The sequence below is a fragment of the Eublepharis macularius genome, chromosome 2 (assembly GCF_028583425.1).
Source record: "Eublepharis macularius isolate TG4126 chromosome 2, MPM_Emac_v1.0, whole genome shotgun sequence".
NCBI lineage: Eukaryota > Metazoa > Chordata > Lepidosauria > Squamata > Eublepharidae > Eublepharis > Eublepharis macularius.
Genome location: NC_072791.1, coordinates 206,944,233 through 206,970,343, shown reverse-complemented (window position 1 = coordinate 206,970,343; position 26,111 = coordinate 206,944,233). Strand labels below are relative to the sequence as shown.

The 26,111-nt window shown below is 39.5% G+C and overlaps 1 protein-coding gene across 11 annotated transcripts in view; it reads right to left on the bottom strand.

Moving 5' to 3' along the window:
- Positions 1–1,546: 1,546 nt before the first annotated feature.
- The window catches only part of LRRFIP1 (LRR binding FLII interacting protein 1), a 98,001-nt gene continuing 73,436 nt past the window's right edge, over positions 1,547–26,111 (bottom strand). For 6 of the 11 annotated variants that reach the window (XM_054970263.1, XM_054970264.1, XM_054970266.1 and 3 more), the window contains 4 exons: positions 24,894–24,986; positions 20,095–20,187; positions 18,428–18,557; positions 10,154–16,837 (listed from right to left, as the gene is read on the bottom strand). In XM_054970263.1, the coding sequence (XP_054826238.1) occupies positions 14,223–16,837; positions 18,428–18,557; positions 20,095–20,187; positions 24,894–24,986 (2,931 nt within the window). In that variant the 3' untranslated portion in view covers positions 10,154–14,222. Of the gene's footprint in view, positions 2,472–3,463; positions 3,569–4,365; positions 4,446–5,230; positions 5,346–9,737; positions 9,788–10,153; positions 16,838–18,427; positions 18,558–20,094; positions 20,188–24,893; positions 24,987–26,111 lie in introns of those variants that run through there. The other 5 variants (XM_054970272.1, XM_054970273.1, XM_054970271.1 and 2 more) reach the window with 4 other exon arrangements.

Below are 26,111 nucleotides of genomic sequence, written 5' to 3'. Positions count from 1 at the left end.
TTTATTCAATATATGTAGTATGATTTTTTTGTATAAGACAATTGCTGCATTAATGATAATTCCTATATATACCATAGACATATACAATATTTTCAAATATGTGTATTGTTTAAGTGTGAAATTTTTTAGCAACAATTAATATGCTATGTTTTAATGATGATGCATTATTTAAGAGTTCAGTGTTTTCAATGTTGTAATTAACTTGATACTCAAGTATGTAGGCAATCCTACATATTCTGACTGTATCAGAGTGTATCTGTCTAAATAATCTCTCGTTTATTATAGAATTTGATTTCTATCTCCTAAGTTTATATTTATCTACCTCTCCGATGTCAAAAATTACATACATGTATGTTTTGATTCCCCTCCATTCTGTTTTGTTTGTCCCCCCCAAAAGTCCCCCTACCCTAGTGACTTCAAAATTTCTAAAAATGTTACATCTTTAGATACAGCCATAGCAAGATGACCCTTCCCCTTAATATGTATATACACACACTAAGTGCACAGTATTTCATACTGACCTTTGGTTAGTCTCTTTCCAAATACCCTTCCTGTCATCAAGGAGGTGGAGGAAAGCAGGGTTAGTTTCCTTGCTTTTGGGAAGAGATGCTGTTGGTGGTTTGTTTCCAAAAGAAGGAGTGTTAAGGTGAGAATAATTCAAATCCCTCTTCTCCCTGGCAGAGGTTCTTTTTCTAGGTGTCTCGTTTAGTCCGTTTGGTTCCCTCTTGCCGCTGCCGGCTCCCCTAAAAGCACTCTGCAGCCAGAGGGAGCTGAGCGTGCAGGTGGCGGCGAGAGCGAGCCAACTGCACTGGCAGCAGTCAAGAGGGAGCTGGCGATAGCAACAGGCCCTTGTCCTCGCCACTGCCAGCATACTCGACTCCTGGCTGCCTGAATGCATTTAGAGGAGCAAGAGGAGAGTGCTGGCAGGGACGAGAGGGACAAGGAGCTGATCACCGCTGCCAGCTCCCTCCGACTACTGCCGGTGCAATCGGCTCCCTCTCACTGCCGCCCGCACGCTTGGTTCCCTCTGGCTGTGGAGTGCTTTTAGGGGAGGAAGGGGAGCCGGTGGTGGCGAGAGGGAGCTGAACAGGCTAGATGAGATGCCTAGAGAAAGTACCTCTGCCAGGGAGAAGAGGGATTCTCTCCCTCTTCTCCCTGGCAGAGGTTCTCTCTCACTACACTTCCTGTGGAACCTCGCAGGAAACTGATGCGTGTCCTCCACGCGTCAGGTGTCTCATCTGTTTTGGCTCTAAGTTGCGGGCGTGTGGCTGCGATGTGCCTGGGATGAGCTCCATGATTCTTTTGCTCCATCATGCTGGCTGGGAGAAACCTAAAGCATCCTATGTTTTTCTTGCTCTATTCAAGACCCTCGGGAGCAAGCAGGCACCAGGAAACCACACTGGTAGACACTATATTGCAAACGGGTGCTATGTTGTGGAACATGTGACTAAAATATCAGAAGTTACTTAATTTAAAAGATCTGTCATGTTCTATTTAGCACTGACTAGTGTGAATAGTAAATAGTATATGAAATGAAATACAACCATTTTCAAAACATAGGATTTCCATTTTATCTTCTTTTTTTTTGCAACATTACATTTAAAAGAAGTCATTTACTTCAATTCTAAATACAGGATTAAATACAAATAAAAAGCTGAAATTTCTTTTAAGTGAAGCTATTGCCTATTGACCTTGAAATAAAATAGTCTTATGACTGAACAGGTGCAAAAAAATCCCTCCAGAATGTCTAGCTTTTTATTAGCAAAGTCTTATAAGGTCACTTTTGCTTCCAAGACTGTATGCTTCCAAGACTTCCCCACTGAAGGAGTTTTGCTTCATAATGGCTTGTGGTTCCACAGTGTTCTGTAAATGAAGAGGCTGCTACCACTATCACTATTGCTACAGCTGGCGATACCGCCACAAGAGGAAATCCAAAAGTTAGTCATTTTCCCACTAACGATAAATAAAAAGAAAATTCAAGTTCCAGTTTCATCTTTTAGACTTTCACTACCATGTCCAAAACGTCAACAGCCAGCTGCTGTGTCTTTTCTGATGAGGAGCTTACAGGATGCCCAGTGTGCTTGTTAAATGGCATACAGGTACTGTACTGCATGCATTTCAGGAGAGGAAGGGCATCTACAAGGTCAGGTGTTGGGAGCAGTTATTTTTATGCATATAGTGCAGCAGATTTGAATCTGTAGGTAGAACCTCGGTCTTGCAGAACATGGCAAATGGGTTCCCCTTGTTATACTTTTGTTGCTCTCAAAAGGCATGAAACAAAACATCCCAAACAGATACAAACATTAGCCTTCGTAGCAGAGTTGCCATTTAGTCAAGTGGTTTCCAGTGAAAGCTGGCATCTATTGCTGAGAAAGTAAAGCACTCCGATTGGCTTTCATCTTCTCAAGTCTTTTAACTAGATGACCGTTGCTTACTTCAAGTTCTTCGGTTTTATCCAATGCTGAACGAAGCTGGGAATAAATTGAAAGTGAGATTATATTTAAAGCTAGTTGCAGAGTCCTTAGTAGCTCATTCATCCTTATAACAGCTCTGTGACTAGTAATGAGTGTATTTTTAAGACAGAAGGCAAAGTGGATTGCTCAGGTCAGGGGGTGAATCCAAAGTCTTCTGGGTTCGAGCCCAATTAGTGATCAGACTGTGCCAACTCTCACCAAAAAAAGAAAGTAACAGTATTTTTTTAATGGGCTAAATTATTGGGAAGTCTGGATATGATAAAGCCTTCCCTGGACAGCTGAAACCAGCTAATCTTCAGATCCCTAAAATTCTGGAGTGGAAACAAGTGGTGCTCACTTGCTTTCACGTTACATCTCCCTCAAAGGGGTGCTGTAGCAGTTCAGGAATCTGGTGGATCTGTTCCTTTAGCAGAAAGGCTCCAACTGAAACTTTCAAATATAGCAGCAAGATTTGAGTTCAGTGGCACCTTAGAGACTAACAAGATTTTCAGGGTATGAGCTTTTGAGAGTCAAAGCTCCCTTCTTCAGATACAAGTAGGAGTGGAGATCCCTGAGCCTTTATATCCCAGCCAGAAGGTGGGAAGAGTGTTGCAGCGAACGGCTTCAGAATGCAAAGGTACAATGCAGTCTGATTAGAGTAATCAGACTGCATTGTACCTGTATCTGTAATCTGATTACAGATTAATTATCTGTAATCTAGCATTTGCTAATTTCTGCTCATACCCTGAAAATCTTGTTGGTCTTTGAGGTTCTACTGGACTCAAATCTTGCTGTTCTACTGCAGACCGATATGGAGACCCACCTGAAACTATATTTAAAAATAAGAGCATATTTGCATTTGTTGATTGGGTTAGGAGACACTAAAGTCATAGTAGGGGTAGTTCCTATGTAGAAACTTGGAAACAAGTTTTGTACTCCATCAACTGAGGAACAGCAATTAGTCGTATAAGTATTTCTGGTGATCTACGATAGTTCGGTGTATGGATTACCTCTCTTTGGAGTTTACGTTTTTCTGCTTTCAGTGCATCTTCTATTCTTTCCGCATTTTCTGCAGCACTTTTATAGCGAGCAACTTGGCTTTCCAATCGTATTATCTAATTTGGAAGGAACTTAATAGTAAGATTAGAAGTAGGACAAAACAAATCTAGTGATCCTCTTTTCATTTTGGCAGCCTAGTAACCATCACCCAGTATTAGCAGAACTCTTCATAAAACATATAGAACTAATTTGTTCCATTTTCCTTGCCCATTGATATTTTTTCAAGTAATCTAGCCCCCAGAGTTGCTTCCTAATTGGGAGCAATTACTTCAGCGTCTATGAGTGAAGACTCATATTTTAAAAGGTCATTAATTTTAAAAGGTCATAATTGAATACTGTCTTCTAAACTGTATATTTATGTATTTAAGTTGGCTGATGCAAGTAATTTTTAAAAAGTATACCAAACAAACTGCTCAAAACTAGATAAGTAGTAACTTGTTACACACACTGGAGAAAGGCTTCCAAAATATTTTTTTTAAGAAACCAAAGATCTTTTGTTCAGGACATGCCGCTGGATAACTCAGAAAACACCTTGCCCAGTTAAAACTGTCTGCTATACAGCAGCCATTGCCCGCAACACAATGATCTACCATAAAAGTTCCATTACTCAAGAAAATAATGAACCATATGCCAACAATGATGTTTTCTTATTCCAAAACCTGCATTTTACATCCAATTAAATATGTTTGGCATTGAAATCAAAGTTTGTTCCACTTTGAGCTTCAGGAGGAATTGCTTTGTAGCGTATGTGCTTCGTATCAGAGCCACAGCGTTCTCCTGCCCAGCATTTTAAGATAAAAAATGACAAAACATCTGTATGAGCAAGAGCACCGTAAGCATGTCATAAACTTACATTCTGTTCCAATGCAGTAATCTCTTGTTCAGACTTTGCAAGTTTAAATTTGAGGTCACTGACTTGTCTACTTGCATCTCCTGAAGAAATTAAAAATGTGAGAACAATCAAAACAATTTTTGATGAGACGAGTTACTTTATCCATGGCCATTAAAACAATCCTACTATAAAACATTTGCCCTCTAAATATGGAGCTGTTCAATTACCAGTATTTTCCAGTTATGAATCTGATGTTTCTCATACCCTAGTGATTAATAAATCACTGAAGTTTGCGGGATCACATGCCATTTTTAGTTTTGATCCTGGAAGTGAAACCTGAGCCCTTTTTGCTGCATTACACTGAACGATCATTGCTAGGAGCCTTCCAACATGCTCTCATAAATCTTAGGAAACACTCATGAAATCTCGCTAACCAGTTGGAAATTGATGTCATATGTTTTCAAATGTGCACACATATTATCTCCAGGATAGGAATCCTATTACTTAATCTCTGATTGGAGAGTTGAGGATGCTGTGTATTACTTTGTCAGTCATCATTGACCATACCATGAGCATTCTTGCCCACATCTGTTTGACAACAGGAAAAAGGGTATTCATTTGATTCTCTGTTATGCAAGAATGATAATCCCTTTAATGAATTTGCAACTGGCTTGTTCAAGCAGTGAATACTTGTCGACATCTCGCTGGAGAGATAGTATTCTCTTTACATGAGCAGAGCCATCAGTAACTTGTAAAAAATGGCAAGAGCAGATAAGATAGTCATTTATAAACTTAATGATGTATATATTTCGTATATTCATTATACAAATGGTAAAAATCTATGTGAGGACCGAATACAGAATATTCAATAAGAAATGAACCTTACTTTGAAAATCAATCACATGTGTTTCTGTCCCGTTTTCTAAAATTCCGTCTTCCAAATGTAAATTATCAGTTTTACTGGTCTGCTTTTCTTCCAGTTGTGCTTTTAATTTTACAATCTGCAAGCCATAAATGATGCAATTAATTTTTTCAGAAATAAGTCAAGTAACATGCTTTGAAACAGCATCATTATTGTCACTGATAGGCGGAGTTTGGACAGGCAGCCCCAACCATTCCACTCCAAAAGAGGTGAGTCATCTTGTCCAGATTTTGGCATGCGCAGCAGCAACTGCATGAAATACGGTCACCAAGTAGGAGTAGAATAGCAAACACATGCTGTTATCTTTTTATCTTTTAACTAAAACCCAGGCAAATTGGGGAAAGGAGTATTGACAAGCTTTTAATGCTGCAGAAGAGTGCAATGCAGTGGTAAGATGTAATATCCCTCTCCGTTCTTCAAGACTATGATCTTAATTACTTAATTTAATGCATTAAGGACCAATTAACAGCTTAATACCATGAAGTGGAATGGATTGATGCTACATTAGTAAATTGTAAAAGAGCAAAATAATAGCTCAAGGGAATATGGTTCTAACTGACTAATTCACATACAGACTTGACTTGTTTCTTTTCTTGTGCTACCAATCACATCTTGTAACTAACAATGAACTAGCAAACAACAATTGCTATGTCTAATTTAACAAAATAATGTGATAGATTGACACTTTGACTATTCAACAAACTATATCAATTTAATGAATGTCTTTGATTAACGAATAAATAATTACTATGATTAATGACAAACTCATATATGCAGTTTTGGTTGAAGGGTCTTGATTTGGTTATTTTTTACAACCATCTAGTAACGTTTTATCTTGCCCATTCTCCAAGGGGCTCAGAATAGCATGTGTGGAACAGCAAGATTGGCTCATAGTATTATAGTAAGATGATTAAATGACCTGTTGGAGTGGATTCTGGGTGCTTACAAAACTAGATGCAACTAACATAATTAATTTTTAGTAAGATTAATTTTAATTGATTGTGAAACTAATTATTAATGAAAATGGTACTGTTGAGAGAGGTTCGTGTTTCTGGGACCATGGCCTGATCTTCCTTAATGAAGGACCAGTTGCAAGACATAGGCTGCATCTCATGAAGAATGCAGAAATATGTGTTTAAGAGGGATTAAGAGGGATGTAAATTTAAGAGGGATTAAGAGGGATGTAAATTTAATCCTAGGGGGATAGATACACAAGCCCCATGGTAAATTCTGAAGATAGGACTGGCACAGGATGAAAAGGGGGGAATGTAGGGCTGACTAAGAACTCCAGGCCTTCCTGGATGACACATCTGTCCTAGACTATTTTTAGGCTGATCTATGGGCTAGAGATGTTTTGCTGGCTTTAGCTCTGGATCTCTGTTTTAATGTAGGTAATGGCAATACTTTTATTCCTTTGCTTTTATTGGATTGAGAGCCAGTTTGGTGTAGTGGTTAAGAGCATGGGACTCTAATCTGGAGAACCAGATTTGATTCCTCACTCCTCCACTTGAAGCCAGCTGGGTGACCTTGGGTCAGTCACAGCTTCTAGCTCTCTCAGCCTCACCCACCTCACAGGGTGTTTTGTTGTGGGGATAATGACATAATTTGTAAAGTGTTAAGTCATCCTGAAGGGCGGTATATAAATTGAATGTTGTTATTATTATTGTTGTTGTTGTTATAATCAGCAGCCTTTCATATAGTGGACCATGCCATCCTGTTGAGGTATTTGGAGATATCAAGGATTATGCTCTGGAGTGGTTTAAACCATGTCATATGGATCAGAATCAGATGGTTGCTGTTGGAGATCAGTTATAATCAGTGTGGGATTTCCAGAAGGCTCAGTTTTATCCACCATGCTATTTAATCTTTATCGTATCCTTTGGAGATATAATTTGGATGTCACCAATATGCTCTGCCTCTTTTTGTCCAAACCGCCCAGTGCTGCTGCTACAATAGTCCTGACTAGGGTATTCGGTATTCGCTTCGAGTAAAATACCTGAAGCGGAGCTTCGGTATTCGCTTTGAGTAAAATACCTGAAGCAGAGCTGATCCGGAAAGATTCTGGATATCCGGCCCCGATTCAGAAATCCCGAATCCAAGCTTTCCGAAGCTTTCAGAAAGCTTCGGAAAGCTTTGGGGCTGAGTTTAAAGGGCTCCGCCGCCCTTTCAACATCATCCCACCCCCACCTACCCCCACCACGCCCCCTGAGCCTGCGGGGCGTTGGGGAAGGCCGGAGCTGCCTCCTCCACAGTGGCCATTTGAGGGGCAGGAAGGGACGGAGGAGGCGGAGAAAGCCCCTCCTGCCCCTCAAATGACCGCTGCGGCACCGGCGCACCGCAGCCATTTAAGGGGCAGGAAGGGCCAGAGGAGGTAGCTCCGGCCTTCCCCAACGCCCAGCAAGCTCAGCTGGCAGCAGCAGCCCGAGGCTGCAACGGCCTGGAGGCTCTAGTGCTGAGCCAATGGTGCAATGACTATCATTGCTGGGTCTGCTTCCTTCTCTCCTTCCCACCCGTCAGCCTATCTTTATCTGTTCCTGTGCCTTCATCTTTCCCTCCTTCCTTACCCCCGACAGCCTCCCCCTGAAAAAAATCAGGACAGGCTGAGTAGTGTGGCTGGTGGTGGGCCATGCTGCATGGTGAATGGGCCCAGTTGGCACATGGCCACCTCTAGGTTGGGCTGATTTGTGTGGTGGCTGCTGTTGCTGGGTTGGGCTGAGTTGCATAGTAGTTGCCACCACAGAGATGTAAAATTTCCAGGAATTTTGAAGCCATGGGGAAAGGGTTGGGAGGGGGGTTGGGGGGGGGAAATGGAGATTTGGGGAAAAACTGACATAGATGCAATATTTACCTCCCAACAAACCTAACTTCTTTTACTGATTAATAATATATAATGCATAATTTATAAATTAGCACACAATTTGGAACATTTATGTAATTTAAAAGTATAAATGTCTTTGTTTTCTATATTATTTGGGCAGAAACACTCTCATACAGTCACAATAGGTAGGACTACCAGCATAATTGGATATTGTTAAATTTATAACATTGAGAACACTGAACACTTAATAATGTATTATCATTGAACGCATGTTAACTGTTGCCAAAGTTATTTACATTTAAACAAAAAAATCTTGAAAATGTTGTATACGGCATAATTTAAAGAGGCAGATTGACTGAGATAAAAGTATCATACTCTACTTACTAAATTTTCATACTGTACTTTTCATTCACTCCAAAGTGGGGGGGAAATCACCATTTTTCAGTTTCCCCCCAAATTTCTCAACCTTCCGACTGGAAAACATGAAAAATCCCTCAGCTGTCTTCATGCTAGCCATTTGGAAGAAGTGAAATGCCTTTTTAAGACAAGATATTTTTCACCCCAAAAGATATAATATTTCATATTTTTTTGGATGTTCCCCTAAGTTTTCCATTTTTTTCACTAGATATACTGAAAAGTACCTCAGATTTTTTCATTATAAATACTGTGAGTATGAAAAACCTTTAAGAAGTATTTCACTCATTCTAAAAGACAAAAAAATGGAAAATAGCACTTATAAAAATGGGGGTGGGGGGAACTGTTTTTCATCTACATTTTCCTGCTTTTCCCTCCCAGGCATTTCTATGCCACAGACAGGTTGGGTTGCGTGGGTAGTGAGTTTCCAGTAGTTGCTACTGGGCCTGTCTCTGACCAGTCCTCCTCCATCAGGGGACATGAAAGTTGAGGGGGGCAGTACAATTTCCAGGGCTGTTTCAGCCTCTCAGTCCCTTCACCCCCAGCTTCGGTTTATAGAAACCAAGACTTGGAAGGCTTGGTAATGTTGTGGTTGCCTAGCTATCCCCAACAGCCATTGAGAGTTCAGTGGGCATTATTTTCTTAAAGCAAGTATTGTTTGAGTTGTTCTGGGGAGAAGTAATCTTGCGTTTTTCTTTTCTTTTTTTTAGATTTCAGAGTTTTCTGCACCCCTGGGTCTTCCTTCAGGCTTATGTAGAAATTCCCCAGGTCTGTCCCTAGCTCTATACTGTGTTTTTTAAACAATGGCTACGTTATTGAAAACTGTCTTGAGCCTTCTTCTAAGGAGAAAAGAGGGAGTCGAATATTTTAATGAATATGTGAAGGAATGTATTTTCAAAGTTTCTTGTTTAAAATATGAATAGGGGACCAATAATTTCAAGTAACTGCTTGCACTTTTATTATTTTAAAATACAAACGGCCCCAAATATGTTTACAACATAATGTGTGTTGTTTGTAACACAATGCAGCATCATACCACATTGCAAAAATCTCTCTTAGTTTGGTTCCATTTTCTATCTTATAAAGTCCATGGATTTGTTGTAGTCAGCCGTATAAAGCCATGTTATGCCATTCAAATCCTCAAATGAAAAATGTGACCTTGTAAATTCACCTTAATTTGTAGGGAAACAAGAACATCCAAAGAGATAACACCCAGAGAAGTATTAAATTTGTGATTACCTGTTCAAGTAAAGATTCTCGTTCATCAATTAATTTTTTCAGTCGAATATCTAGGAGGAAAAAAGAGAGAAGTAAAATGTTCTGTGCGGCTATTGCTTAAGTGCAAAATATCAAAGTTTGTATGTAATTGAAAAAAGAAAGAGATGAAGGTTAGTGAAACTAATGATAAAGGTAGTTATGCACGTACCATGATAAATGAGGTCACAAACAGGACTGGGAGGGGGTTTTTCAGCCAAGGGAGCATGCTTTTCACTTCAGTAGAAGCACCCAGCTGCATGCAAAGCGGCTAATCTTCTACTGTAAGTTAGCATGCAATAGCTCTAGGGTCAAACACTGGAATACAAAAATCTCATAGAACTTTACAGTTAAATAGTATTACGAAGAAATCAACACAATTACAATGAGTCATACAACAATTGAAAATTCAATCACTCTTTATTACAGGCTTCCCAGAAACAATTTGGTCATTTGGTATTTATTAAGTTCCAGTGGGTGGCTTTGGAATTTTTTTTTTCAAATACAGAGGAAGTTCATTGTGTCATACAACAGTCATCATTACATTTCATGTGTTCAGACTAAACATACATCTTAAATGCTGTCAGCATTACTTCAGAACTAAGAAACAAGCTTCCCCCCTTCGTTTTATATATCCTGATCACCAGCTCCCCTTCCTCGGTCACTTGGCTCTCATACCTCACCACATGCGAGTACCTTTCGCAAGTCGACAGGATATTTAATAGAATATTGCAGAAGATGATTAATGTTCAAAAAGAAGTATGCAAAGAGCTTCTTATGCATTTCTCTGGAAACCAATAATTGTCCTTCGCACAGAAGGTAACCAGCAACCACAAGGAATCTCATTCTATTAGGACTATTGAGTAGATATAGCTATATGTGTTTAGTTAATTTATTCATTAGATTACTTTTCTTCTTCTACAAAATATTCAGAACAGTTTACAACATTAAAACAAGAAACTGATGAACACAGTTAATAAACAACAATGACAAAACGATAACAAAACCATATAAATGAGCATAAAGTATCAAAGAATCCATAAGTAAAAAAAATATTCCAAATTAACATTTAAAAAGGTACAGCCATGATACATAAAAGACTCAGAAGCAATAAAAACAGAATAAATACAAGCTACAGAATAAAAAGCCGTCCATAAAAATGGCATATTGGTATCTAGCCCCCTTCAAAGCCCCCTCCCCAGAATAGACTGGTCTGTGATTCTTTATTGACTTTCAGAAGGATACTGACGAGCTGGCTGGTTAGGCCTGCGCAGGAAAAAAATCTAAAGCTTGGTGCTGCAGCTGAGATGGCACACACGCTCACCAACCTCATCTCATCTAATGTTAGCACATGAAGGCCAGCACTGGATAATCTCAAACTATCAGCCTATATCCCTATAAATGGAGCACTGTTTCCGTGTTATGAAGACATAAGGCCTGAACTCCTAACTTCTGTTTAGAATTAACAGGATATTAGTATTAACGAGATATTAGTAGACCTTGGCTAGTTTACTTCAGGTTGAAAGCTTCTCAAATATCAAGTTTGCTCTTTGTAGTACAGCAAGCAATAGCAGCTCAAATGATTTATGAAATTGCAATTCAAGTGAGATTTTGTAAAATATTGCAATTTAACTATAGCTTGACAAATTAAACAATCATGTCTATAGGCTGTGAGACTCCATTTTTGATCAAGTGGTATCAAGATTAGGGATGCCACAAATTTCTCAACCAACCTATTTGGCACTTGATCTTAACCTATTTGACACTCATGATCGGTCTGTAAGCCTGAGCCAATCAAGAATAGGTTTGGATTGAATCAAGCAACTTACACTACCTGTTGGCCAGTAGCTGATTCGCAGCTAATCAGGGGATCAGCTAGGAGACAGGTTCAGTTTCAACTCTCCCCCAGCAAAATTGCTGTAATAGCAATAGTTGCAAAAGGGAGAGGTGAAATAACTCATTTCTCTTCCTTCCCCTCCAAGTTGAACCGGGACAGATGCAATGTTTTTAATGTCTATTCTGCAAAAGAGAAGGGAGAAAGAGCTCGTTTCTCTCCTTCCCTCTGCAGCCTGAACTTGGGGCAGAGAAAAGAGAAGGGAAATCAGCTGGGCTTCTGATCACTAACAGCCATGTGAATTGGGAAATGCAATGAAGCAGGGGAGAAATTGCCCTCTTCTCCCATCACTGTAGCCCTGACCTGGACAGGCCAGGAGAGCCTGATCTCGTCAGATCTCAGAAGCTAAGCAGGTCAGCCGTGGTTAGTAATTGGATGGGAGACCTCCAACGAAAACCAGGTTTGCAGAGGCAGGCAATGGCAAACCACCTGGGTTAGTCTCTTGCCATGAAAACTCCAGGGGTCGCCATAAGTCAATTCTGACTTGAGGGACGGATTTCATTTTTTTCCTATCATCGTAATGATACTGATGAAATAGGCAGAAAGAATGATTTTGTTGTCTTCTTCCTTTCCACTGTAGACTCCAGACCTGCATGGCTAAAAGGTTTCCTATAGCTGGAAAGGAGAATAGGGAAAAATCTGCAATTCTTGCATCTATGGATCACTGGCTCTAACCCACCAGAAAGCAATTTTATAGGAAGCATTAGGGTTCACAGTCCCCCAGTGGGATTGAGGGATTCTCCATCCTCAGCCTCTGCTCCTCATTGCCTTCTACCTGGCTGGCGGGGTGCGGGGAATGGGCTGGGGAGCTCTGGAGCACACTTCTGCACATTCTGAAGCCTTTATTGTTGCACCAGGAGTGACATCATTCCTGGCACAACAATCAAAGGAAGGCCCCCATGTGGGAGTATTTTCCTTAAAATTTTCTGATTCTAAGGAAAATGCCCCCATGCAGGGGCCCCCAAGACACCTGTCCCCCATCCCCCAGTTTGGACCCCAGGTGACCTGGCAATCCTAGGAAGGAATCAGCAGCAGGAACGAACAGCTTGATTCAACACATTCCTTAAAATTATTACTAAATAAATCTTTAAAAGATAACTCGCATAATTAGTTGAAATAGCAGTTAGCAAGTTATATGTTTACAGTCACTTTGCCTATTTTGTAGTAGGTAGATATATAATTATGTTAAAGTTATTTATTAAAATATTTATATCCCACCTTTCCTCTTGGCTCAAGAGGAAGTTTAACGCATCCTAGTCCTATTTGCATAAAGAAGCAAATTAACTTTTGTGACCAACTGCCAAATCTAAGAAACCAACCAACAGGGATACCTAGAAGCAGCAAGATACCAGAGTGTTATAAGCACATTAGGAACAGTATCAATTTAATTATAAATGGCTTTGCAAAGAGTGGGCAAATTTTAAGTATAAAGCATTTATTCCATTATATTCAGCTCAACACATGGGATATACATTTTGCATTTTCTTTTTGTACTTTTTCTTGTTTCACAGAACACATACATCTGTTGCATGCTTAGCGTACTACAGCTCTATAGTTTGCACCTTCCTTTGATTTTAATAGCTTGAAACGAAATAAAAAATGTTGAGTTATACAATCAAAACCCTCCTAGTTGGTGTATATTTAGAAAGAAGGCACAGAGAGATGAATTAGAAATGTATATTTATTTTATTCAAAAAGTATACTATGTAATAGTTTTGTAAATAAAGAAGCAGTAGTCACTATCTTTTCTTTTTTTGGTTTTAAATAATGATTAAGGTATTCAAGGAGAACTTCGCATTTGCCTGCATTCCAGCAAATGGTAAAGGGGGAAAGTAATACATGTAAGAAAACATTTCTGTACAGTGTTTGGGGAGGGCACAGATAGAAATACGTTGCAACAAATGTTAGTTGATAAAAAGGCTAAATACAGTGTGAACTGGACGCATTCAAGAAGATAAAAGCTTGATTCAGTGCAAAATAGCTAAAGCGAATGGTCTGGATCCAAAGGTACCCTTCTGTTCACCGAAGGATTTTAACCATATTTTGTCAACACAGTATGGTAGTAATTTAGAATGTGTTAATATTAAAACCGAACAATGTTCATCTTTAAAACAAATTACCCGTTGCTTTTTAAGGATAATGAAAGTACTGTACATTACAATGACAGGAATCAAATATAAATTTGTCTGACATCTTATTGCTAACTTATACTGAAAGGTGATCAGGTTCTAAGAACATTGAAGCTTTCATTCAAATACTGAAAAGATAAAAACATGGTGTGTACTCTTGATGTGATTAAAATCACTTCACTAAAAATTAACATGATTGATAGATTTGTACTGTTATGATAAATGATCATTAAACCTGAGAATTAAAGAAAATCTTCAATACATTCATAATTGCTATAGGAAAAGAGCTTCATAAATGTATTTATATTAAATCAGTTCACAATGAAATTCTTCCTTTTTAAAGAAGCAGAAGTAAGAAAAGTTTTCTTTGGTTTATTGCACAAAAGTCATTTTTCACCCTGAAACTTATCTAGTATGTAACATGCAACAACAACCCAGCTTCTGAGATTACGATATTACACAGTCTTCCCGAGATTTACCTTTACCCTTCCTAGTCACTTGGGCTTCCTCTTGGCTTTCATCTACTCTTCTTCCTAGGTTTTTTTGCTGCTCTGCAATTTCTTTTGTGTTGGTTTCATCTAACAAATTTCCATTTGTGCCAGACAACATTTCACATGGTGCCTTTGTGGACACAGCAATGGAAGGATCCATTTGCAAATGCTCCGCTTTTTCGGATTCCTTTTGATTCTCTTCTTGAATGTTCTCATCACCTTCCGTCAATATACTCTCATTTATCACCTTGTTCATAGAGCTTTGATAGGTTTGCTCGTTATCATCTTCTGCAACATGTTCTTTATCCTTGTCCTCATTGTCATAATCATCTCTGAGCACATTCTGCGTTGCCTCTTCTGCAGCTCCACCTGTCTCTTCTGTTTGATTATTTTTCTCCTCTTCATCACCTTCGTTTACATTCCTGTCAGCAGTATTAAATTCTCCAGAAGGGGGCTCGTTAAAATCAATTGCTTCATGATATTCTTCTGTAGCATCTTCATCTTCACTCTCGGGCTTTTCTTCTCGAACACTGAAGTCAGCCTTTCGTGACTCAACGCAAAAAGCATCCCGGATGTCTGGCACAGTATCATGCATGTCCTCTGCCTTTCTGGGATTCTCATCCACTTTGTTCCCTTGGGCTGCTTCTTCAGTATGCTCCGTAATTGTAATTATAGCTGGCTCCTGAATAATTTCAACTTCTTGTTCTTCTGCACACTGCTCTCCTGTAGGCTCATATTTAACTTGTGTTGGAATGTCTTCTCCATGATCTTCTTTGGCAAGTTCTTCATGAGCAGCGGAGATATCTGCCTGTGTTTTGCCATCAGGTATGAATTCAGATTTTATCTCCCTGTCATCCTCTAATATTCTTTCGTCATGGACCAGGCATTCACTTTGTGGCACACTATCTACAACAGCTTTTTCTGTAAAGTGTGCACTTTCTACAACAGTTTCTTCAGTGATTTTCTCTTTTGTGGTATGTTGCTCATTCTTCTCAGAATCAGCATCCAGTGCTCCCAACAATGCTTCTCCTTCTTTTGTCTTTTTAGCTTGACTCTTCCCAGTATTAATTTCACTTTCTCTTGCTTCTTGCTCATTTTGTTCCTCTTCAACCAACAAATCATGTTTTAAAGACATGGACTGGGATTCCTCCATTTTAACTTGTTTTTGTTCCTCCACAAACTCAGCTTGTACATTTTCACTGGTACACAGTGTTTCTCCCTTCTCTGCTGATGGAGCTATTTCTTTGGTTTCCTGCTGGAGGACATCATTTTCTGTAACATTCTTTTCTTTAGCTTTATTGGTATTCTTTTTATTCCATTCAGCGTTATCAGTTAGTTCGAAACTTCCTTCACCTTCAGCAAGCTCTCTCTCCAAATCACTCTTGTTTTCTGTACTTTCTCTGGCATCACATGGGTGTTCATCATTAGGCCTTGGTGTGTTTGTAGAAGTGTCATCTGCTGATATCGGTGATTCTAACAGATTGGATGTTTCCATGGGGTTCTTAGTCACAAAATCTAAAGTTTGCTCAAATGCTTCATTATTATTGGTCCCTGGCTCGTCAACTAAAATATCTTTCTGCTTTTCTTCATTCAGTGGTTCTAATGGACTGGATGTTTCCATGGGGTTCTTAGTCACAAAATCTAAAGTTTGCTCAAATGCTTCATTATTATTGGTCCCTGGCTCGTCAACTAAAATATCTTTCTGCTTTTCTTTATTCAGTGGTTCTAATGGACTGGATGTTTCCATGGGGTTCTTAGTCACAAAAACTAAAGTTTGCTCAAATGCTTCGTTATTATTGGTCCCTGGCTCGTCAACTAAAACATCTTTCTGCTTTTCTTTATTCAGTGGTTCTAATGGACTGAATGTTTCCATGGGGTTCTTAGTCACAAAATCTAAAGTTTGCTCAAACGCTTCGTTATTATTGGTCCCTGGCTCGTCAACTAAAACATCTTTCTGCTTTTCTTTATTCAGTGGTTCTAATGGACTGGATATTTCCATGGGGTTCTTAGTCACAAAATCTAAAGTTTGCTCAAACGCTTCGTTATTATTGGTCCCTGGCTCGTCAACTAAAACATCTTTCTGCTTTTCTTTATTCAGTGGTTGGGAGAGTACTTCTGACACTATATTTGTTTCCTGATTAGCATCAATACATGGATCTGCTATGTTATTTTGATTATCACTTTTATTTACAACACTTCCATGTTCAATGTTTTCAGCATTAGCCTCCTTCACTTCTGGTGTATTACCCAATACCCCCCCTTCACCCCTTAATTCAGCTACATCACTATTTTTAAGGGAACAAACATTTCCTGGAACACGCACTGAAAGATTTTTAGCTGGTTCCTCAAGTCCGCTGTTTAATGACAGCGCTGATACAACTTTGCCTTCTGTGATTTTCTCTGTCTCCACATTTCCATCTGCGAGCAACTTCTTTGTGTCCAAACATTCCTGCACAATTTCCATCTCCTTATTCTCCTCTCTGTGTTCCTCCTGCTCAGTATTCTGCAAGATTTCTCTTTTCCTCACATTCTCCAAACTCTCATTTTTCATCTCCATTTCAATGGCTCTGCCTAAAAGATTATTAAGAAAGTTGAAGGGTCCACACAGTAGGGAAACTACTTAACTTACACCCTCGCTTAAAACCCAGAAGAGAGAATGAATCGAAAGACAGGTTAAGAAATTTGCCAATAATGTGAAGCCAAAGAAGCAATTGAATTAGTAAGTGGAATGAACAGTGAAACATTTTCCATCCCCAATAACAATATAGTCTACTCTTTATAAATCTGATTTGTTCTGCTTTGGTTGAAATTGTGAAGGTTTCACAGACCCAACTGAAATACTCACTGTTAATACTCTAATTCAACTGGTAATCTCAACTGACATACTAAATATTGTTATGTAGACAGAATTCTCATAATTTTAATGGAACTTAACTCCAAGTAAGTAATTTTATTAAGGACAGGTTTCAGATTATTAAAGGGGGATTTATTTTCATAAACAGGGTTTGAGTGATATACATGTATTATTATTTTGCTTCCTATTGGCTATCCCTCATTAAATCTCTGCTAATGGAAGGCATTTCTATCAGTGGAATGGGACTTCCTTATCTCTCCTCTCTTGCTACAGCTCTAAGTATTTCCCAAATTGCTGCCTTGGAGGACAAGAAAACCTCAGAAACAAGAGGGGCAAACGAGAGGGTCGGCAGGGGGGTGGGAGAATGAGCAAAAACTGCTCCCCCTTTTGTTAGCAGAAATTTATCACAAGATCCAAGTTCACAATTGCCTAATTGCAATGGAGCATGTTTAACGTTCTCTGTTTTCTTCATAAGAATCAACAAGACAATCTTAAAAAATAAAAATGAATATTCTCTGTTGACTTTGCTGAGAGTTTTGAGTATTTTAAACCTAAAATTGTATTCTACTGCTCAGGGAAATAACAGGGTCCAAAAGATGCTCATCAGAACTGTGATAATTTCAAAATCACAGTACTAAAAAGTATAATTATTTTGTTGTATCATGTATGAGTCAGTGTGAATAAAAATTATTCCATGTTACTCTAAGGATTCAAGCACTATTAATCTAGTTATCTCAACTCAGAGAGTTTGCATAGTGTAGTGGTTAGAGAACTGGACTAGGATCTTGGAGATGCAGTTCAAATCCCCACTCTGCAATGGAAACTTGCCGGGTGACCAGCCACATATTCTCAGCCGAGCTCACAGGCTCACTGCTTGTAAGGATAAAACAGAGGAGAGGAGAATGAGGCGAACCAGTTTGAGTTCCCACTGGAGAGACAGGTGGAGTATAAACGAAGAATATTTTTTTAAAAAAATATGCTCATGTGTTGCTCAGGACTCGCAAAACGACTTCAGGGGACACCGTAACATTTATGTGCTCTATACACAATAACAGTTGCACACTTCTTATACATGTTCTGTTACTAATCTGTAATGCCTTTAAATCACTTTTTGGATTTGGGAAACAGAAGGCATTAGTTTAATGTCTCCTTTTAAATGCAAAGAAAAAAAGTAGTATGCACAATGTGATCATCAGCATAAGTAGAAAATAAAATGCAAAGAAGTAACAAGCAGCATGCTGGTGATTTGTTAGTTCAGATTATAACCATGTTTGTTTAAAAGCTGTGATAAAAAAGAAGGCTCCTACCTAGAGTGCCATCTTCAGCTACCTTAACAACATGATTCGTCACTGGAACAATTGTGGAAGAATCTGAAAGTCTATCACCAGAGGTTTCTCCATTGGTAGTTACCTCTGAACTGGGTATTATTCCATGCTTCTGTAGGTAAAATCATAAAAAGTAACATTATATTAGCAGAGTAACTAGGATATGAAATTTGTTTTCAGCATGCTAGTAGAGCCACAAATCAAGACTTGGCACAAAGCATAGACATGCATACTATGGACATATCCTCTGGTATATCTTTTAAAATACAACAAGCATTTTGATCATTATTTAGATGAATAGAGACATCTGGATCTGTGCAAAGATTCTAATTACACTTTTATCTTTGCCCTTCCTCTAAGAAGTTCACAGCATCATTTTATCCAGACAGTAGTCCTGTGAGGTTGGTCAGCCTGAGAGATAGTAGCACTGGCAAGCAAAGTGTGTTCATAGCCAGATGGGGATATGACCCTGAATTTCACTGTTCCCAAACCCACTACGCCAGCAGCTACACCAGACTGTTTTCTAAGACCGCTCTGCATCTGGCTTGCTGTGCAACTTGCATTTATTTTAATGTTTTTAGCGCAGAAGAGGCATGATATTGCCCAGTCAGACTTGTTCAGAAAAATCCAAAAACAAGTGTCATGTAATAATTTTTATCAGGACCAATCAAAATATCACAAAACAGCTGCACTAAAGCCTTCCGAGAAGCAAAAGGGAGAAAAATGGCTAACTCCCTTTGAGAATACGAGTTTTATATTCCTTCTTCCAAGAAAGCTTTGGTGCAACTTTGACCAGTTTTGCCAAGCACTAATCTAGTTAGGTTCGTAACACATCTGGAACAGGCTGCAGACCAGATACTTTACTATCATGGCCTGAGAAATATTTTTTCTTCTCTTCCACAACTTTAAAAACAGAGTAAAATTATTCATTACAATATATATACCCAACCCTTTCCATAGCTCAAGGTGGCCTACAAATAAAAATTAAAAACAAATACAGTACAACGAACCCCAACACAACCCCCTCCCCACCTAAAAATACATGCATCCTCCACCCCCTAGAAAATCGAGTAACCTTGCAGGTTTTTTTAAACATGCATCTATGATATTCAGGAAAACTCAAAATCTTTCATAGGTCTGTAATACTGAGGATGGTTCTTATAAAAAAAGGTATTACCCAATTTTGGATTTGGACTTCTATCAAATAATGCTGTAGCACAGTAGATAAGTAGTTAAGTTGTTGGGCTGCGAATCAGCACTCTGCTGGTTCAAATCCTACTACTGCCCTCTGCCCAGCACATGGCTGTGGGTAAGCCCACTCCTCTCAGCCCCAGTCCCCAGCTGCATTGTGGGGCTAATAATAAAACTGACTTTGTTCACTGCTCTGAGTGGGGCACCAATCTATTTTGAAAAATGGTATATAAGCATGCTGTTATTATTATTCTTAATGTTCCTTAATATTAAGAATAATACTTATATACCAACTTTTTTCCTTAATGGTAATTTTGACTGGAGAGCAGAATTTTGCTGTAGTGGTTGACAATACAGTCAGTGCTCAGCAAGTGTAAAGCTGGTCCACTTTACTCACATTTATTTAATCTTGCCCCTATCACAAAGCTCAGGTCAGCTTTTCTGTTGTTTCTGCATACCTTCAATTGTTCCTTCAGTATATTCACCTCCTCTCTAAGATCATCTCGCTCACTTCTTATCGAATCAAAGAACTCTTTCTGCCTCTCTAATGCCTGAGTTTCCAAGAAACCAGCAAAAGATAAGTAGTCAACAAGGAAAGGGAAAAATAAAGATAATGAAAGTTAGCAATAAGAATAAGCAGGTTTCAGATATGCAGAGGTAATAGAATTTGCATGCAAAAAGAGGAAGGATGTTTAGAATTTGTGGTTGTTATGAAGGCTTCCTTTTCAGATCTTAATAACTGCCATTTTCACAAATGTGCCATGTTCTCAACATTTCACACCTACGGGGACATATACAAATGCATATCAACAGGCTTATTTCATTAAACTGAGATTGGCCCCTACAGTCCACAGTTTCACAAATATTCCAAGTCACACAACCCTATCACAACAAATTATGTTTTTGCCTAAGTTTATTTCCTCTTTTTACAGTTTATATATACTTTCTTCTTTATTAGTAATACTAATATAATACTATATATACTATATAAATTGCAATAGTGAGTAAATGCTTCTCTCATTATGTTAGCCTTTTGCTGTATGTTTAGTAGCTGATAGCTTTACGAAGGTTACTACAGCATAAAAAAATGAAACAATGCAGTTGCATATTAAAAATGTAACTCATTCTTCACCAGATGTCATTACCAAATATTCTTAAATGTGCACATCAACTGCTCCTCCCAGCAGCAACGTGTACCCCTCAAAAAGCAACTGCCAACAGTCGGAAGACCTTCCCAAATACTTGTGTCAAAAAACTAATTCTCCCCCACTCTTATGAAAGCTTTATGAATGGAACAAAAGTTTATGTGAAAAATTTAGAAGGGAGGATATTTGGGCTGTGCAACATATTGTTTTGGAAGATCCCCAGACCCTTAAGCAGTGTTTTTAGGGGGGAAAATGGGGGGGGGTTGCTAGGGAAAGGAGGGAAAAGTGCTTTCATGGACTCACTGCAATAATGTATTTATTTAGAATCGTAAGGGTCCGGTCTATCCGTCAATCCATGTACACGGGGGGGGGGGGAATGAACCCTCCCCCCAAAATAATAGAAGTATTGGCTGTAGTTTTAAGGAATTGATGCTTTCTGGACATTGTGGATGTTGCGAAGCTACCACAATAATAATGCCAGCCTTCGAACCTTGGTTTCTGTCAGTAAAAGGGAGAGGTAGAGGCAGGGTCTTTTCCAGGGCTATTTTGGCCTCCCCTCTCTCCAGGCCCGACAATAACCACTGGATAACTTGCTACCATGCAATTTGAGCAACTCACCCAGGCGTGTTGGTGGCTATGATGTCGCACAACTTGCCTGGGTCCAATGGCAGCCCTCACACAACTTGCACAATTTGACCAGGCCTGGCAGTGGCCACTACACAATTCACCTGAGCCACTTGCTATCTCACATCTTATGCAACGGGGCCAGATTTTCCCCAAGGAGACGTTAGGAGGGGGAGGGAAGGCAGGAGAGCCAATTTGGTGCAGCAGTTAAGAGTGTCAGACTAGGATGTGGGAGACCCAGGTTCAAATCTCCACTCTGCCATCTTGGGCCAGTCACACACTCAGCATTAACTTGCCTCACAGGTCTGTTGTGAGTACAAAATAGAGGAGAGGAGAATGATTTAAACCAGTGGGGAGAAAAGGTGGTGAATAAAGAAAGCAAATGAAGAGTAAATAAAACTGAAGACTGGGAGGGGGGGAATAGCTAAAAGAAAGGTTGGCTGAAGGAAGCAGAAAAAGGGAAGAGGATATGGAGGATGCCAGGAATAGAGAAAGAGGAAAATGTCAGGAAGGAGATACATGGCAAAATGAAGTGAAAATGAATTGAAGTCCTTGCTTTCCCTACTGGTAGAGTATAATAATAAAAAGGGGACAGAATAATGCTTTCTCAGATGGCACTAGAGATAGAAAGCCCAGGCTAAAACTATAACAATCTGGGAGGAAACAAACCCTTTTATTCTCATTATTTTCCCCTGAGGACTTTTTGGGCAGTACTGAAAAAGACTCCTGTGAAATATTTTCTCTTTTGGAATGAGTGCAATGACTTTTAATACAAGATTTTAGTAACTCAAAATGTGAAGTATAAAGATTTTTATGTAAAGCAGTCTACAGCTTTACGGAGTGATTTCTGGATATAATGTAGACCTGTTCAACACTCAATTTCAAGATGCCTCCAAGATGCTGCCACCTTCATGACAGGAGCAGGCAGGGATTGCTGCTTGCCTTCCTCTGATGACTTTGGTCTAGCCTGGTGGAGATAGTAGAAGCCAGGACTCAGAATCTGCTGGCACCCCTACCCCTGTGATTAAACCTTTGCTGCCCTTTCCTTAAATGAACGTCACACAGACACCCGTAGACTGGGAAACAAGCATCTTATTAACTTGTGATGCTAGCATTTTCAAGGCTATGTTTATTGTTGAAAGGTGATTCTGTCCATAATTAATTTGCTACAATATTTATGCTAATACAGTTTTGAATAGTTCCAGTGTTTTCAGTGTTATAAAGTCTGATATCCAAATATGCTGCTAGTCTACTTGTTAATCTCTCAGACTGTTTCTATTGAAGTCGTATACTTCCATTCTTTACAACAAAATTTGCGTTATGCATTTTCAACACCCCCTCTACCTCCCTGATAGTAAACGTTAAGATACATGTTCCAAGAATTCATCAGGTGAAACAATTTGCAGCGAATTTGCAAATATACCCAAATTTGCAAATTCGCTTTTGCGATTTTGCATATATACTTTTAAATTTCATAAATATGCCCAAGCACTGCAATTGTATTTACTGACTAGTAGACATGGGCACAGAACTGGGGAAAAACGAACCACATGGTTCGTGGTTCATTCATTTTCACAGAACACGAACCACAAATCAGCCAAACTTGAGCCGGTTCTGAACTGGTTCGAGGGAGCCCAGGACAGGCACCTTCACGCTCACAGCCAAACTAAACAAGACTTTCCCAATGTCCAATACCCACCAAATTTGCAGGGGACCTAGTCCTCACTGTCCTCTAAAGACCCCCCAACTTTCAGAGAGATTGAACCCTGGGAAAGGCATGATCCATGGCCCCCTTTTCCTGTCGTTTTCTCTTTGCAGTGGCAAAAACTGGAGTATCTGCTGGCAGCTACTTTGAGGGGCTGGCCCTTTTCCTGCCTGGATGGGCCAGAGTGGGAGCTCTCTTGTTTGCAGGAAAAGCTGCCAATCAAGTGTGGAGGCCTCAGATTGGGGGCAACCAAAAGACTGCCACCATTGCCTAGGTGATGGATTGAATGGCGCAAAGTGTCTGGCTTCCTGAACCAGCAACGGGACGGAATGGAATGGAACGGAACGGTAGGAAAAGTCATTTGTTCTGTAAAAACGCGGACCTGAGGAACGCGTTTCTTTGAAAACAAACCCACCGTTCCATTCGGAATTTTGTTCCGTGGTTCGTTTCATGCCCATCTCTACTGAGTAGGTTACAAGTGAGTTACAATTTTATGTTATTAAAGCAGTAAACTAAGTTTAGATTTGGTGAGAATGTAAGTATTGTATACGTTTTTTGCAAAACCTTGTGCTGTTCCTGGGGGCAGTCTCTGGGCTTCAAAATTTCTGGAAATTTTATTATCTCTGCAAGACACACTCACGTATCACAAGCAAATTTATGTACTGCTGCTTAACATGGCACACTGCTGCATCCACTTGCAAGAACATTTACTTAAGATAATGTATTGTGGCAAGCATGAGAGACATGGTGTCCAAACCTTATAAAGAGCACCATGAATTCTCTTTAATGAAATACCAATTTTCCTGGGACAAATACCAGAAGCACAGTCCCTGCTGAAAGGAACAGCCTGAGATGTGGTATAACAATCAGAATGAGCAATTTGCAGTACATTCTATGATTGGGACATACTCATTCAGCAACACATCTGCAGAAATCACAGAAGCACTCATGGTGGGACTTCTTTGCCTAGCACCACACAGGTCTTTCCCCCTTCTGCCCTACAGCTAGACTCATCTCCCACATTGTCCCCAAGAGCTTCAACCCGCCATCATCAAACCTATCTTAAAACCATAAAGTGGATAAAGCATTGAAATTTGTTCCATCTGTATAACCCCAACTGCAGAATTTTTGGTTATTGAATTCTTTAATTAAAAAAACTTATCTGTTCTCCAAATTGTTTAGGTAGTTACTATAAAATAGTTGCAAGTCGGGTTACCGCAATGAATATTGTAGTATGTATGTGCATTTTGTCACATTTTGACGAATATAATAATCAATCAATAGGTAAGGTATGTAGTTATTTAGCTCAATACAAATACAATTTGTAGTATTCACTATATGTACTGAAGTAGCTAGATTATGAGCGATTCTAACCAGGTCTACTCAGAATCCTGCTCTTGTCTGTTAAATGAGACTTACTCTCAGAAGAGTGTTCTTAGGATTGCAGTGTAAAAGTACAACAGCTGGGGTGCAAACTGCTGTGGGCAGAGCTACTGCCTATGCCCAGCAGCTTCTGAGAGCTCTCTTCCCAACTGCAGCCCCAAATGCTACTTTAAAAGCCACCTGAGAAAGCTGGGTGGGCTTCCGGAGCAGTCTGCAATTCAGCACAAGAAGCTGCAACCAGAATGGGAAATCCAGCCAGCTCCAGGTACATGCAAAAGTTCTTGAATAGCACAAAAACTCTTGGGAGTATTAACAGATATCACACATTTTCATAGCATTCTTTGGTTTAAATGATAACAATGGTAATTAACAACATTTTTGATAGGACTGAGAATCCTACCCCTATCTTTTTTTCTTTCCACTCTATTGTCTCCTGAAGATCTGAAATTTCCCTGTTATAGCCCTCCTGTTTCTGTTGCAGTTGACGGATTTCCTGAGGTACAGGAGCAAACAAAAAGATAGAAAGCATACAAGAGAGTTAATCAGAAGAAACATCTAAGCTTGCAACATTAGCAAAGAAAGTTACATGTACTGGGGCCAATTTATGCACCTCTCATGTTTCTGAAATCTCAGTACTTTTCAATTTATGGATAAAATGCAATGCCAGTCTTCTAACACGTGACGAAGTGGCCAACAAAAAAGGCATAAGTGACACAATCTTCATCTTTTCCCTTTCCATATAGGTGCAGGCAGGATTGTTGTAATTTCTCCAATGGTTCTTTTCAGCCTTTAAAGCTCCAGGTTCTCTCAGCCTTGTCATGGAGAAGGGGCTCACCTTCATTTTGTAATAAGTTCTTGCTCATAATAGCCACCAAGGAAATTGTCTTCTGAGTTAGCCCCCTATGGAGAACACCTTTGCCATAGGCTTGAAAAAACATTTAGGACCCAATTCAAGTTCCTTGTAGGAAAAAATGGTGAATTCTTCAAGGCAGTGTCTTTCAAAAACCTACGTATATTGACATGAGCTAAAATACCCCTCTTGCCTTAATAAGACAAGAGCCCAGTTCAGGGCTGAGACTTGCCTGTACATGATGTTAGTTTTCAGTCCCTTCTGTAGAGCACTGTGTAAGAACTCAAAGGCTAATTCGACTTTGTTGTGTGACTGAACTCCTCTTTTGGCACAGCATGTCATGAAGGCTTTCCATGTGCTGTTTTATACTATACTTGTGGATTTTCATTTAGAAAACAACAAAACATCTATAATAGCTTCTGGATATCCTAATGCTCTCAACATCCTTCTCTAAAACTCCTTAGCAGCTAACAATAGACAGCTTAGGTTGGGGTGAAACATATGCTCCTTCAATTCAAGGTTCCTGAATCTACTCTGAAGTACCTTTTTGAGAATACCTTCTGTCTTTGAGCTGAAAAGGCCCTTTCCTCCAAAAGGAAGCTCTCTTATGTGATTTCTTGCTTCAGCTGATAGGAAGGAGAAATGCAGTCACACACAATGATGTTGTATGACAATAGCACTTGCTAAAGGCTCGCAGTGTTCAGCAGCTTTGTTAACTCGAGGGCCTCCTTTGTAAGATCAAAAAACACTGGTCTTGTGGGAGATGAT